At 33.8% G+C, this 13,588-nt stretch overlaps 1 protein-coding gene across 4 annotated transcripts; it reads right to left on the bottom strand.

The window, feature by feature from the left end:
• Positions 1-2,585: 2,585 nt before the first annotated feature.
• On the bottom strand, positions 2,586-7,748 carry LOC133823358 (uncharacterized). 4 transcript variants are annotated; one of them, XM_062256046.1, is made up of 6 exons: positions 7,569-7,748; positions 7,382-7,477; positions 4,939-5,272; positions 3,582-4,851; positions 3,231-3,462; positions 2,586-3,135 (listed from the first exon to the last, which is right to left on the bottom strand). In XM_062256046.1, the coding sequence occupies exons 4-6, from the start codon at positions 4,071-4,073 to the stop codon at positions 3,020-3,022; spliced, it is 840 nt and encodes a 279-aa protein (XP_062112030.1). In that variant the 5' UTR covers positions 4,074-4,851; positions 4,939-5,272; positions 7,382-7,477; positions 7,569-7,748; the 3' UTR covers positions 2,586-3,019. The 4 variants fall into 4 exon arrangements, with proteins under 4 accessions (XP_062112030.1, XP_062112027.1, XP_062112028.1 ...); XM_062256043.1 differs by having other exon boundaries at positions 7,386-7,477; XM_062256044.1 differs by having other exon boundaries at positions 7,382-7,748.
• Between the last annotated feature and the right edge of the window lie 5,840 nt (positions 7,749-13,588).

The raw sequence follows: 13,588 nt of genomic DNA, 5'->3' as shown, positions 1-13,588 counted from the left end.
TAGTCAGTGATGGCGGATGAATTCAGATTGTTTCTGTTCAGAATTGTTGATTGGACCTAGTATTGTTCTAGTGAGGGTTGCAGATGATAGCTAAGGTTGGAATCCTTCATCTACCTCTGAAAGTCGCAGCAGATGTTCACTAGTATGTGAGTAAGGCTGTGAGATCTGGTAGAGGAGACTAGATGGGTGAACAGTGGGCTCTTTTCTAGAGAAAGAGCTGCCTTGTATATCTTGATAGTAGGGTTACCAGTGTTGGTTTAACCTGAGGGTGGAGACAGATAAAGAATTACTGTAAGGAAGGCTTTAGAGGCATTATCCCCTGGTTCTGAGGAAGGTTTGGACTTTCCTAAGGATTGATTAGTGGATGAGCATAGCTAATCCCATCCTTGATTACATGAAGATGATAGGTCGAGACAGAGTGGTTGCGCTAAGTAATTGTGGCAAAAGGATGCCCGAAAATGGTACTCAGACCCAAAATGTTGTTATAACGGGTTGAGGGGAATTCAGGCAGTGATTTAATGAAGAGGTTATAAAGACGTAGTCTGAGTTGTAGAGACTAATAAGTTTATGAACTTGGTTTAGAATGGTAAGGCAACGATAATGAATGTCAATAAGTTTGGTGGGTTGGTCAATTTGCTTTGGAAGTTGATACAAGCAAATGTAGACGGGAATGATGATTCATTTAAGGATTAAACTCTGGGATGGCCCAGAGCATCAGGGCCGCTCCAGTGCATGAGATTTTCATCTGTGCTCGGGCAGCAAGGAGGGCTATGTTATTTAAGATATAGGGAATGAGGTATGAGGTGCGAATGTCGTAGGGCAAGAAATGCAGATGACAATATTCCCATTTGTGGGATTTAGTAAGGGTAGATGCTTCGTAATCGGAACAGAAGAACCCGTGATAGTTCTTTGACTCCTGGTTTTGACAAGAAGAGGTATAGTTTACAGGATAGCCTTCAGGACAGTGATGAGGCTTAGTGAAGTTATTCAGTATGCACCAGAAGCAGGAGACGCCATCTGGAAAGATGCCAAATAAGGACATGTTATCTACATGGAATGGTTCAGTACGTTAGGGTAGATTAGGGATTGCCCAGGATTAGAGAATGGAAGACTAGAATGTCTTGTTACATTTGAAGTCCGAGGCTAGTTCCTCGGAGGTGACCGGTTGACTTGATAATCCTCGTTCTTGGTTACATAACGAGCTGAAAGAGTTCAGTGTTGTGTATCTCCCAGGAAAGATTCCTATATGAAGTATATGCCTCAAGGTTATTGTACGAGGGGCTTGAGATATTAGTGCTTGTTGGGGGGATTCGTGGTGAAAGTAATTGAGTTCGTCATATGAGAGCCTTGTTATGAGCCTGAGTGAGAGCTAATTTGTTAAGAGACAACCATGGGTTGCGAGGGACATCACTTGAAGTATATAAGTTGGACTGAATGGAAACTGAAGTGGTCAGTAGGGATTCAGATAGGTATGTAAGGAGTTGTTGGGTACGCTTCAGGATGTAGCTATGGACAGATTCGGTATTAGGGACAGTATGAAGAATGGTATTAGTTTGGCAGAAAGAATTACTGGTTCAGTTGAAGAAGTATCTGGCTTGGGGATGGATTAGACGAAGCATTGTATCATGGGACTTGTTGACATCGCATGTTAAGGATGAAGAGTTTAAATGCCCGGTTACAAGACAGGACAATTCAAATCAGGAAAAGTCTGTGGTCTACTGCGACGCTTCAAGACAGGGGTTAGGTTGTGTTCTTATGCAGACTAACAAGGCGATTGCCTATGCCTCAAGATAGCTGAAGGAGTATAAACAGCAGTGTCCTACTCATGATACAGAGTTGGCAGCAGTGGTATTCACACTAAAGGTATGACGACATTATCTGTATATGGGAGAAGTGCGAGATATACACAGATCATAATAGTTTGAAGTACTTTTTCACATAGAAAGATTTGAACATGAAACAGAGATGTTGGTTGGCATTGGTAAAGGATTATGACTATAAAATCTTTTACCATCCAGGGAAAATCAACGTGGAAGCAGATGCCTTGAGTCGGAAAGGTCCAGGGCAGTTGTTTGGTTTGAAGTAGATATCAGGAAAGTTGACAGATGATATGATGTAACACCCCGCGTTTAGGGCACCGGGTAGAATCCTGGTTTACAAGAAATTTTGAGGGTGTTTGACATTGTTTTCTGTTTTCTAAAATGAGAATAGAAAAAAAAAATTGTAGTTGTCAAACTGGAATGGTGTTTGGCTAATGTTTTCTAAAAACAGTTTTCAGAAACCAAAAAACCAAAAACATGTTTGGATGATAAAAAAAAACAAGCAATTTTTTGAAAACATATATTTTTTTACAAGAATTTTTTTAATACATATTATTATGATTTTTTTAATAAAAAGTGACATGTCACATACATATTTAATCTAACTTAGTTATAATATTGTTAATTTTCATATAAATTAACAAAATATCATATTGTTTAAAAAAATATAATTAGAAATTTTAATATTTAAATAATTTTTAAAAGTAAGATATATCAATATAATATTATAATGCTTAAAAAATATGAGAAATTTTAATACCTAAATAAATTTTAAATAAAATATTTAATCTGAAGTAGATAGAAAATCACCATTATTTTCTAATAATAAAATATAGTTGATTAATTTCTATTATTATAAGTTGTCCACATAGCTTGAGCAATACGATCTCGACATCTTGCCATTGCTACAGCAGATTCATTAGTTAAATTGACTTCACATTTTGACACACTAGTGTTAGCTTCCTCTATGTTGTCTTCACCCTCAAGTTCTTTTTCTTCCCATTCTCTAAAAATATGATCATATTGTGTGCGTTGATGAATACAATTTTGAAGAGTGCAGCAAGCAATAACTATCAAAGGTTGTCTACTCAATTTGTAAGGTGGCATCATCTTCAATATAGGAAAACGTGCTTTCAGTGTACCAAAGCACCATTCAATGACATTCCTAAGTGAAGAATGCCTATAATTGAATAGTTCTTTCATACCGTTTCGACGATTACTTCCACTATTGTACGCAAATGGTGTCTTTCACCACGATATGGTGGGAGAAAACCTTTAGTGCATGGAAACCCATAATCCAAAACATTGTATTCACCTACACAATAAAACATGTAAAAAGGAAAAATTAGTTTTCTATATGCACCATCACATAAATTATAAAATAATAATTGGATCCTAGGCTTTCAATACCTTCTTTAGGCAATGAAAACATATATTTAGGTTTCGTAATTGCATCTATAAACACCCTGGAATCATTTGTGGTGCCCTCCCAACGAGCAGATACAAAAGTAAAGAACATTTCAAAGTTACAAGAACACAAGACATTTTGTATTACCATATTTTTTCGAACTCTGTAACTGACTTGCTTATCTGTAGGGACACATGCACTCACATGTGTTCCATCAATGGCACCAATGCAATTCTGATAGCACAAAAATCCAAAACCATTAAAAAAATTTATCGAAGAAAAATGTAAACTAAAAATATGTGAAAATATAATTTATATATAAAGTTATATTACATAGGATGTAGAATAAGCACCTGAAACCATGGGTAGTATTTTGAGGAGTTGACAATATGAGAAGGTAACGAAGATTGAGTTGGTCGAATGATATATTGTCCTAATTTACATATTACTTTTAATGTTAAATGGAAGTGTCTATCAATAATTTCAAGCAAATGTTGGAATCGGTCAGCAATAAGTCTCATTCCCACATTTTGACCAATAATTATAAGGAAAATGGCAACTGCTTCTTCAACTTTAATCTCCCATGTATCCTTAATGTATTCCTTTTGTTTTAAACAAGTACAAAGCTCAATGAATACATTTTTATCCATTTGCAACAGTTCATAGCATGTTCTCTCACGACCACCTAATAACTCTCTCACAAAATCTTTTCCACATAAAGCTGATGTTCTTTGAGGGAATTTCTCAATAAACTTTTCATTGTAATCACTTAAAAAGTTTAGCATCAAAAAATCTGAAAAATCATCAAAATCGCTATTTGCATAAGATGAACTAGAATCATCCATTTGATTATTCTTAATCCTGCAAATTATTTGACATGCATAATTAACTTAGAAAAAAAATAATATATATTCGAAACTAATAACAAAGTCTCCACTAGATTATCTTAACATAACATACTATAGTAATGTCAAGCACACATTTTATAAAACTCAAAGCCTACACAATCAAACATATCATAGTATAGTCAAACATATCACAGTATAGTCAGAGCCTATCTAACCAAGCTCTCTTTCTAATAGCAAACATATTAATAAAAATCTCTCTCCAATCTGGATCCTTAAATTTCTCAATAACTTTCATGTAGGCATCATCACTGACTTCTTCCATTCCTTCAAGGATCTGCATACATTTTGTGACAGAAAACTCATCATTTTGGCTTCCTCCTCCTTCAGCTGTACTCTTGTATTTTTCAGCTTTAGCTAAAGTAGTCTCAACTCTTACTTTAGCTATCTCAGTCCATGCGACAATTGCATCACTCATTTGTTGTGACCTTTGTCTCTTAACTCTTCGCTCTATACTTGTAGTTGTTGAATTTTTTGTTGAACGTTTAAAAACATCATCAACAAGCTGAGAGCAACTAGTAGAATCATTCTCATCAATATCATGTGCGTCTGTGCGATCAAATTCATTCTCCATTTCCCTTTCATCATCAGTGTTAGGTGGACCTGAAGCAGCAAGACAATGGAACTGACCAGTGGCAGTTGACTTACTAAAAATTAGTTCCAATAATACAAAATAATCACATCCTTTTTTGCGATATTGTGTTGCCTTTGGGTGTGCCTAAAATAAGAAAGAAAACTAGTTTTATTACTTAATTTGATTCAAAACTAATTTTTTATATAAATAACAGGTTTAGTTGATTCTTACCCTTAGATAATTTGCCATATTTCCTCTAAAGCAACCATAGTATTGGTTTCACGTTCCCATCCAAATCTAGTTTGCTTCAACAGCTCAACAAACTCGCGATACTTAGTGCGGAACCTATTGAACTTTTGCTTAATTTGTTTAATTAAGTATTTCTGCTTACTTTTACTTTGCAACTCCTCAAGAATTTTCGCCCATGTTTTTTAGCCAAATTGACCACTTGCCATATTTCCTTTTTCACTTCATCAACCATGATATCAATGAAAATATTCTCTACAGTTGGTCCCCATAAACATGCATCATCAATATGTGTGATCTCAGAGGCCATATTTCAAATCTAGCAATATTCCATATCATAAATTATATTAGAGCATAACCAATATAAGACAACAAACACAAATATCATGATCAATAAATCCTATTTATTTTCTATTAGCTTATAACCCCACTCCTTGAGATCAGCCCTTGTCATTGCCTACATTATCCTATAGAGCTAGCAATGTATGAGATATTAATAGCCTTAAAATCTCACTATACCTCACCTGTCATTGCCAAATATATATAAATCTAGCTAAAATCAAGGATTTCCAATACTACCATAATTATGATAAAAACAAAGAACAAACAATCATATATACCATAATGAGACCCCAAATTACTACCAAATAACACATAAAATAGGCACTAGAAATATCTCAGCATGAAAAAGACGCCAAACAACACTGAAGTTGACTGACTGGCTTGAAGGAGCATCCTAGTCCACCTCCTATGCCAGGGCCAACCCCCAAACCAGTAGAGCTTTATAGTAAGGTTTAACTAACCTTATGCGAGTAGTACTTGAAGTATATTTGGCCTTTCATTTAGTTTGGTTTGGTGTTAATTTTGGGTATGTATCTTTTGGATCTTTGTATGTGACACAAGAGAGGGGACATTTTCTTCCGAAAAATAGAGTAAAGCTTCACTGACTCAGAAAGCAGCTTAACACAAAGTAGCTTAACAAAAATACAGTAAAGCTTCATTGATTTTAATTTATGAGTGTTGTACCAAAAAAACCAGATCCTTGAATTTACCGTGAATAGTGTAAATATCTAATTAATAATAAAATATAATTGGTTATAATATATAATTTTTTACAACCTCGATGTTATTTACCAACAACTATGTGTTGCCGTGTATTACCCCTTAAAACTAAACTACATAATGTTTTATCAATGTCGTATATAGCCTAAATAGTTTAACATATAAACTCAGTAGCACTATGACATTTCTCGAGTAACAGCACAGTAGCTCATGCTACTTACAGCTTACTTTCGTTTCAAAGTATATTATCAAACCTAAATTTAAAAATGAAATAAGCATTGCAACTAATTGAGAGAGAATCAGAAGCTCAAATCATAATTGGGTTATGCAAAAATGAGGGTGAGTCGATAAAAATGCTCTGATACAAACTTCAACAAAATTCAAGCAACAAAATTCCTTACCAAAACCATAAATATATATAATTATTGGCTAAAACAGAGGTTCAAAGCTATATGGAAACGGAGGTTCTTTTTGTTAAGAATTATTAAAATGGAATGAATTACTGCATCCACCATATATAGTAACCATTACTGATAGTTCTCCTAAGACTTTTGTTTGAATCATCTTGAAACATCTTTGAACGAAATCTTTAAGAGGGTATGTATATATGTGTAGAAAAATCTCAAATTAGTTTAGTGATCAAGTGTAGATCTAAACTTCAATTATTTTTTACACTCAGTCTATTCATGTGTTGTTCGGCAGTAGACTATCTAGAAAAGAGGAGAAAAAGACTTGATGAAGTGGTTGTATTTAAGCAACCTGATGATGCTCAGCTTGACAGATAATGAAAATTATGCTATAAGATGTTATTCAAAGACTTGAAGAATATTCCTAGTGGTCACGTCTCAGTTCAAAGAGAAGTTGGCTAAGGAGAGACCAAGAAGTCTTTGATAATTAGATTAGTCCATAAGTCTATAATTTACGTGAAATTATTTTTCCTTCTATAGAAACCTACTTTGTTGTTTATATGTGATTTTATGACAGCAAGAACATCACAAAAGGTCTCACTCATTTCTGCATATAAATCCCTTTCTCATCATAATAAATGATAAAAATGTAACAACACTAAAACCCTTTTCATGTATAATTTATATAAATTCATTGCAGAAGATTTCAGCAGTCAATGCCAATGAGAAACCCCAATTAAACAAAGTTTAATCATCACAAGTCAGAGAGTTAACAATTCTCATATTTTGAATACAAGAAAAAAAAAACTAGAATCATCTAGGATACAAGTAAACCAAGAGATATAACACAACCAATTTTGAAATCAGTAAAGAAAACAATGTTCACAATCTCATTCTAAGATCCCACTAGAAGAATTAGAGATACCACATAAAATGGAAAAGGAAGAAAGATACATTACCAACCTCAACGATAAGCTTCGGCAAGAGAGAAAGTGATGGTAGATTGAGCTATTGAGAGAGATTTTATATAGGACACAATACAAGCAAGAAATGAACTGCAAATGTGGAATTATTTTCTTGAGATAGATTTTATACAGGGAGATGAAAAAACTTACGGTACAAGAGTGGAAGATAAGAGAAAATTACACAGTTAAAATGCTGAGAGATTCGGCTTGAGTCTGAAGTAGAGGAGAAGAATGGAGCTTTGTAGAGGTGAAGGAGAAGTCGGAGAGGAAGCTCAGAGCTCCATTAGTGTAGCTTCCTTTGTTTTATCGAGAGAGAGAGAACAGAGAGAATGCGAGTTGTTTTTCTGAACTTTTGAGAACATGTTTTTAGGTGTTTTCAAAATTAGTTGAGGGTGTTTGGCACCTTATTTAAAATCTAAAAATCTGTTTCTTTGTTTTTAAAGGTTAAAAACAATTTTTTTTTAAAACAAGTTAGGTTATTTGGCTTTGTTTTCATAAAATAATTTTTAAAAACAAAGTTACAAAAAACAGAAAATTTTGAGAATAACAAAAAGTTGTTTTCTGTTGTTCTCAAAAAAAAAAAATATTATATATTTTTTTTCTTACATCACATTTTTAATTATTATTATCTAACATCATTTATTGTCACATTAATTTCTCTCTCATCACTTTCTCTCTCATCACTTTCTATCTCCTTATTTTCTCTCTCATCACTTTCTCTCTCCTTACATTTTCTCTCTTCACTTTCTCTCTCGCTATTTTCTCTCTTCTCACTTTCTATCTTTTTATTTTCTCTTGCATCACTTATTATGTCATCATTTTCTCTTTTATCACTTATTATATCTTCACTTTCTCTCTCATTACTTAATATATCATCATTTTTTCTCTCTTCACTTTTTTTCTCACCACATTCTCTCACATTTTTTCTTTGATCAATTTCTCTCTTCTCAATTTCTATTTCTTCAAATTTTCTCTACTTACTTTCTCACTCCTTATTTTTCATCATTTTTTCTTTCAAATTATTTTATCTCATTATTTATTACAAACTTTTAAAAGATTTTTCTCTTTGTAAATATATTTGTTAATTTTTTATTTAAGATTTAAAAAAAACAAAAAAATTGTTTTTAGAAAACATTAACCAAACACCTCTTGTTTTTTGAAAACTACAAAACTATTTTCTGTTTTCATTTCTGAGAACATAGTTTTGAAAACAATACCAAACAGTTTTAACTCGGTTTTTTTAAAAAAAAAACAAGACCAAACACACCATTTGTTTTCTAAAAACAATTTTCTATTTTGTAGAAAAAAAAATTATTTTTTAAGTTAAAGAGCCAAAGAGAATTTTATTCTCAGAAATTTTACATCCAAGTATTTTGATACCTGTATGCTTTGTATGAAAGTTGTGTGTTTAAATATTAGTTATTGTATGATAAGTTTGGTTATGCAATCAAACTAAGACTGTGGTCGCAGACTTAGTCAAAATCCTTTATTAGGTAAAATCTTAGATCTAAAATATTCTCCAATAATTATGACGAAAGGGAACACAAGTAAAATTATGTAATATTTATTTAGTAAGACTAATGTCATCAATTTATTTTTTTTGGTGTGACATTCAATTAAATGAAAAATCCTAAGTTCTTTTAGTTGAAAACTATAAGAAATTACATTTTTACAAAGGTATCATTCTAGCATTAGGGAATAAGTAGCTTGTAACGCCCTGGATAACCAAGACCGTTACACTATGTATTTGAAATAGTGCAAGACTTGCTAATCAAGTCGTTTGAACAAAATGTGATCCTAAGGCCAACCATCAGGTTAGGATTAAAAGATTTTGATCATAAACGATTAATTTCCATTAAAATAAATGTTTGATACATGGAATCCCAAAAACACGGTATAAGTGGTAATTTACAATCCCGAAAAGTTAATACAACCAAAAGCCATTCTAATGGAAAAATACAAATAGAGCTTTGTCCCTGTAACTATCCCTCGGATGTGGCGGTCGAGCAACTGACTATGTACACTCCACTCCCAAAGCTCTCCAACTCATGGTTAGTCTAGTTTCTCTTTCCCTTTACCTGCACTATGTAGCACCCGTGAGCCAAGGTCCAGCAAGAAAACCATAAACAACAAACACATATAGCAGTCGTAGCATTCCATCAAATTTAATCCAACTAGTTCAATTATTTGACAGATTGCAAGCATTAGACTAAGCAATGGTAAACATATATTCACAAGTACGTATATTAATCAGTTACACAAATGTTCAAGGTTGGCACACTTAGGCCGAGCCCTCTGTTTATCTAGCTGGCCGAGCTGCGTTCAGTACACTTATCATCAGCCCTGGCACTCTTAGGTCATTCATTCTCGTATACATAATAATCATACAATCACATAGTGCACACACTCAAATATTGGGAACCTCAGTCCCATTCACAACCACAAAGGTACAGTTTTCGTACCTCGAATCTCGAGCGGAGAATAAAGAGTGGTCCCGAGCATGATCCTCGGTCTTGAGCCTTAGCAATAATCCTAGTCACAATGACAATGAATAACCATCAATCTCTAATCCAAATAAATACTTAGGGGATAAATATTAGACTCCGGGAGCTCAAATTATACTAAATTGGGTAGTAGATTTTGTCCTGAGCGCCTAGGTTCGAAACCCCGAGCCTCCACGAGCCTAAAACCCTATTTTCCCTTAATTTCCCATTTAGGGTCGCGACTTGCCCTTAAGGGTCGCGACTCGCCCCTAAGACAGAGGTCAAACCCTCCCCGTTGGAGGGGGTGGGCCGCGACTTGCACCCCTATAGGTCGCGGTGCGCCTAGCGAACCAGAGGCTTCCAACCTCCAAAAATGATGCAGGTCGCAGCGCCTGAAGAACAAGGCCACGACCCAAGCCCCTAAACCCAGAAATACTACATTTTCTCAACGTTTCTCCTCGAGCCTAATCTCAAATTCACACCCCAAACCAGCAGCCAAACCTGGATTTAAGCCTAGAATTCCCATCCTTTTGGTCTAAACATTATAATTAGCTCATAATCAATTCTTACTCCTATTAAACACTCAAATTCAACCAAAACCCAGAATTTACACAAGTTCAAAACTCCACAATAATTCGGCCAAATTCAGCAGATTAGGATTGGAACTCTTACCTGAATTGATGGTCTAAACTCCTCAACAACCCTTGATTGACCTTAGCTTTGGTTTTCCTCAGCTTGAACCAGCCCAAAATCCAGCTTAATCTTGAGTTATCCGTCAGCTTTCCTCCTTAGTTCTAGAGAGATGGAAGAAGAACGTTTTGAGAGTTTTGGGACTTCTAGTGTATTATGATACATTCCCAAGTCTTCTCTATGTATATCCTTAACCCATAAAAGACCTTTTCGCCCCTTTAAGTTTATTCAACCCTCTAATGGTTTCTAAGTGTAAAACAGTCATTCTCCCCCGGTTCCCGCTAATTCCTCAAGTGTTCCTACTATTAACCAATTAATTCTGTCACGTCCAATTAATCACCAAATATTTATTCATTACTCAATAAATCCCAAAATATTCTCTCAATTCCCAAAATACCCCTAGGCTCCCCCGAGCCGGGTATTAAACCCCGTTGTGACTATTTCGCTAATTCGCTCACTAGGACCGTCTCAAGCCAAATACTGCAAATATATATCGACATAATAATGTGGTCTCAACCATTTATCACATATAATCACATTTATGCCCTTAAAGGACAAAAATTACATATACGCCTTTATAAACAGTAAAGGGCCCACATGCATATCTAATACGCATAACACATGCATATAATATATTCACATAATCACATTAATCATGCATTCCACATATTCATGCATTTAACCAATTAAATACACATACAAACCAATTATCCTCTCTCAGCACGCTAATCAAGGCGCTAAACCCTATTAGCAATTTTGGGTCGTTACATAGCTTTATTTAAAAATAAAAGAAAATAGGAGGCACCAGTGTCATTTAAAGGAGTTGGCTAGCATGTGAGTGGTAAGAGAGTTATCATATTCCTATTGTCACCTCAAGTCTTACACTAAACTATCTAAGAGCAAAACCAACAACTCACTCTTCCCCTTTCCTTTCCTCTCTACACCCCTAGCCTCTCTCCCTCCTCTTTCATTTCTTTTCCTTTCTTCTTTCTCTTTACCATTTTAGCAAGAAATCTCTCCCATCTCACTAGAAAATCTAAAAAATAAATCTCCCTCTCTCCTCACAAGAACTCCATTAGATCACCTCCAAGCTTGAGCTCATCAGAGAGGTAAGTTTCTCATGAATATTTCTTGCTATTCTTCCCTTCTCTTGGATGAGCACCCTTGGGTGCTTTCTCATTTCATATTTTTTTGAGTTGGAGCTCTATCTAACTCAATTCTTGTATGTTTAAAAGAGTAGGAATCCATTTCATGTAGGGAAAGGAGCTAAAAGCTTGTGCATGCAATCCTTATTGTGAAAAAAAAAGGTTACCTTTAGGGTTTCAAAATCTCTCCATTTCCTTTCTTTATTCTAAGATATTTTTAAATATGATCATGGGGAGTTTGGGATGAGTGTTAAGGTGCTAGGAGGATAGAGGAGTGGTTTGAAAAGCTCAAGGACCCAAAAGAAACAAAACTTAGAACTTCAATGGTAAAAATCTTATGTTTTGGTAATAGTGTATGTTTAACCTCCCAATTTGCATTTTTGAGATGAATGGAAGGTTTTAATCTCTTATTTATATTGTAATAAGGTTTGTGATATCATTAGATGATGCATGCATATGTGCTATGTTAATCTTCTAGTGGAAATCCAAAGGTTCCATAGTAAGTTTATAACAATTTCTTGCTGCCAGATTTTATGGGTTAATTTCAACGAGTCAAACCCTAATTTTACAATCTGTTCTCATAAAAATATTTTCACCACTGTTAAATATGGGAAGATTACATAAGTTTAGACTTTTGAAACACTCAAAAACGTTTTCTAAAGTAGGAGTTATGGCCCTTGCAAAATCCATACTCAATCTGAAATCTAATCATGCCACGTTGAACTTAAATTTTTTTAAAAAAATTATTGAACATGCTATGTTTACATTTAGGAGTTAATCTTTAGTAAATTTTTAGTAGACATGTTGAATAGGAAGCATGTAATACAGTTTTGTTAAATTCATTATGGTTTGTGAGTTATGAATTTTCTAACTAAGATGATCAAAACTATTTGCTGCCAAGATAGTGTTCTTACAGTGGCTCCCAACGGGCCAAACCTTAGATTATTAGTCAAATTTTCAATTGTAACTTCCAGCATTTCATTATTTAGGAAGATCACTTAATTGTAGCATTTTGAAGCACTCAAAAACGTAATGTCTTGGCCAAGTTATATGCTTTTTGTGATTGATGTGCAAGCTGGAGTAAAAGTATAACAACTTGATGAGTGCAAGTTTGAACAACGTTTTGACAAGCGTAAAATCATTATTTTGAGTTGCTTTTATTTATATAGACTCTTAATAGGTTGATTAAAAAAACTGAAAGATTTGATTAAGAAAGACCACATATTTTAGATTTAGCTTTTATAAAAAAAAAAAGTTGTCAAATCAAGTTTGATTTAGGACAGATTTGGTTTTCTAATCTAGATTCATAATTCACTAGTCAAATCATGTTTTCTCAAAGTAAAGAGATGATAACTTTTTATGAGTCAAATGTTAAGATAAGTGACTTAAAATATAATAAGGTTTTATATTTTTTTTAAAAACCTTAACATAATGTTCTTGAGTGAGTTATGACTTTTTCACAAAAATAATTATCACCTAGGACTAAAATTTGTTTCATTGTTTATTGAGAAAAAAAAAATGGACAATAAAAAATTAATGGGATTTCTTAAATTATTGAAAATGGGCCTTTTTAATTTAAAAGATTAGTAAAATAAAATTCTATTTGGGTCCAATTTCCCAAACTTTTGTAACACGCCACAAAAATGGAACTTTCTCAAAAATAATATAATTACGATTTTTTATAGAGTCAAAACTTGGTAATTCTAATTTCATAACGTTTTCCTTTACAATTTTAATAAATCGGAAGATAGCGTTTAATACATTTATTTTATAAGGTAAATAAGAAAGCGGTAATGGATTTTTTCTTTAGGTTTAAGAATGTGGTCTATTTAAGCAATTGGGAATTTATTTCCAAATTTCTGGCAACATTACATGATGAGACA

This window comes from Humulus lupulus, chromosome 3 (genome assembly GCF_963169125.1).
Source record: "Humulus lupulus chromosome 3, drHumLupu1.1, whole genome shotgun sequence".
NCBI lineage: Eukaryota > Viridiplantae > Streptophyta > Magnoliopsida > Rosales > Cannabaceae > Humulus > Humulus lupulus.
The sequence above is the reverse complement of the archived record's forward strand: the minus strand, read 5'-3'. Positions and strand labels throughout refer to the sequence as shown.

Bases quoted from the DNA above. Each gene is read 5' to 3' on its own strand.
- LOC133823358 (XM_062256044.1), bottom strand. From the start codon at position 4,073: ATGGATGATTCTAGTTCATCTTATGCAAATAGCGATTTTGATGATTTT. The intron at 3,463-3,581 runs GTGCTTATTCTA...TTGTGCTATCAG, and splicing joins AATACTACCCATGGTTTCAG to AATTGCATTGGTGCCATTGA. The intron at 3,136-3,230 runs GTATTGAAAGCC...TTTATTGTGTAG, and splicing joins GTTTTCATTGCCTAAAGAAG to GTGAATACAATGTTTTGGAT.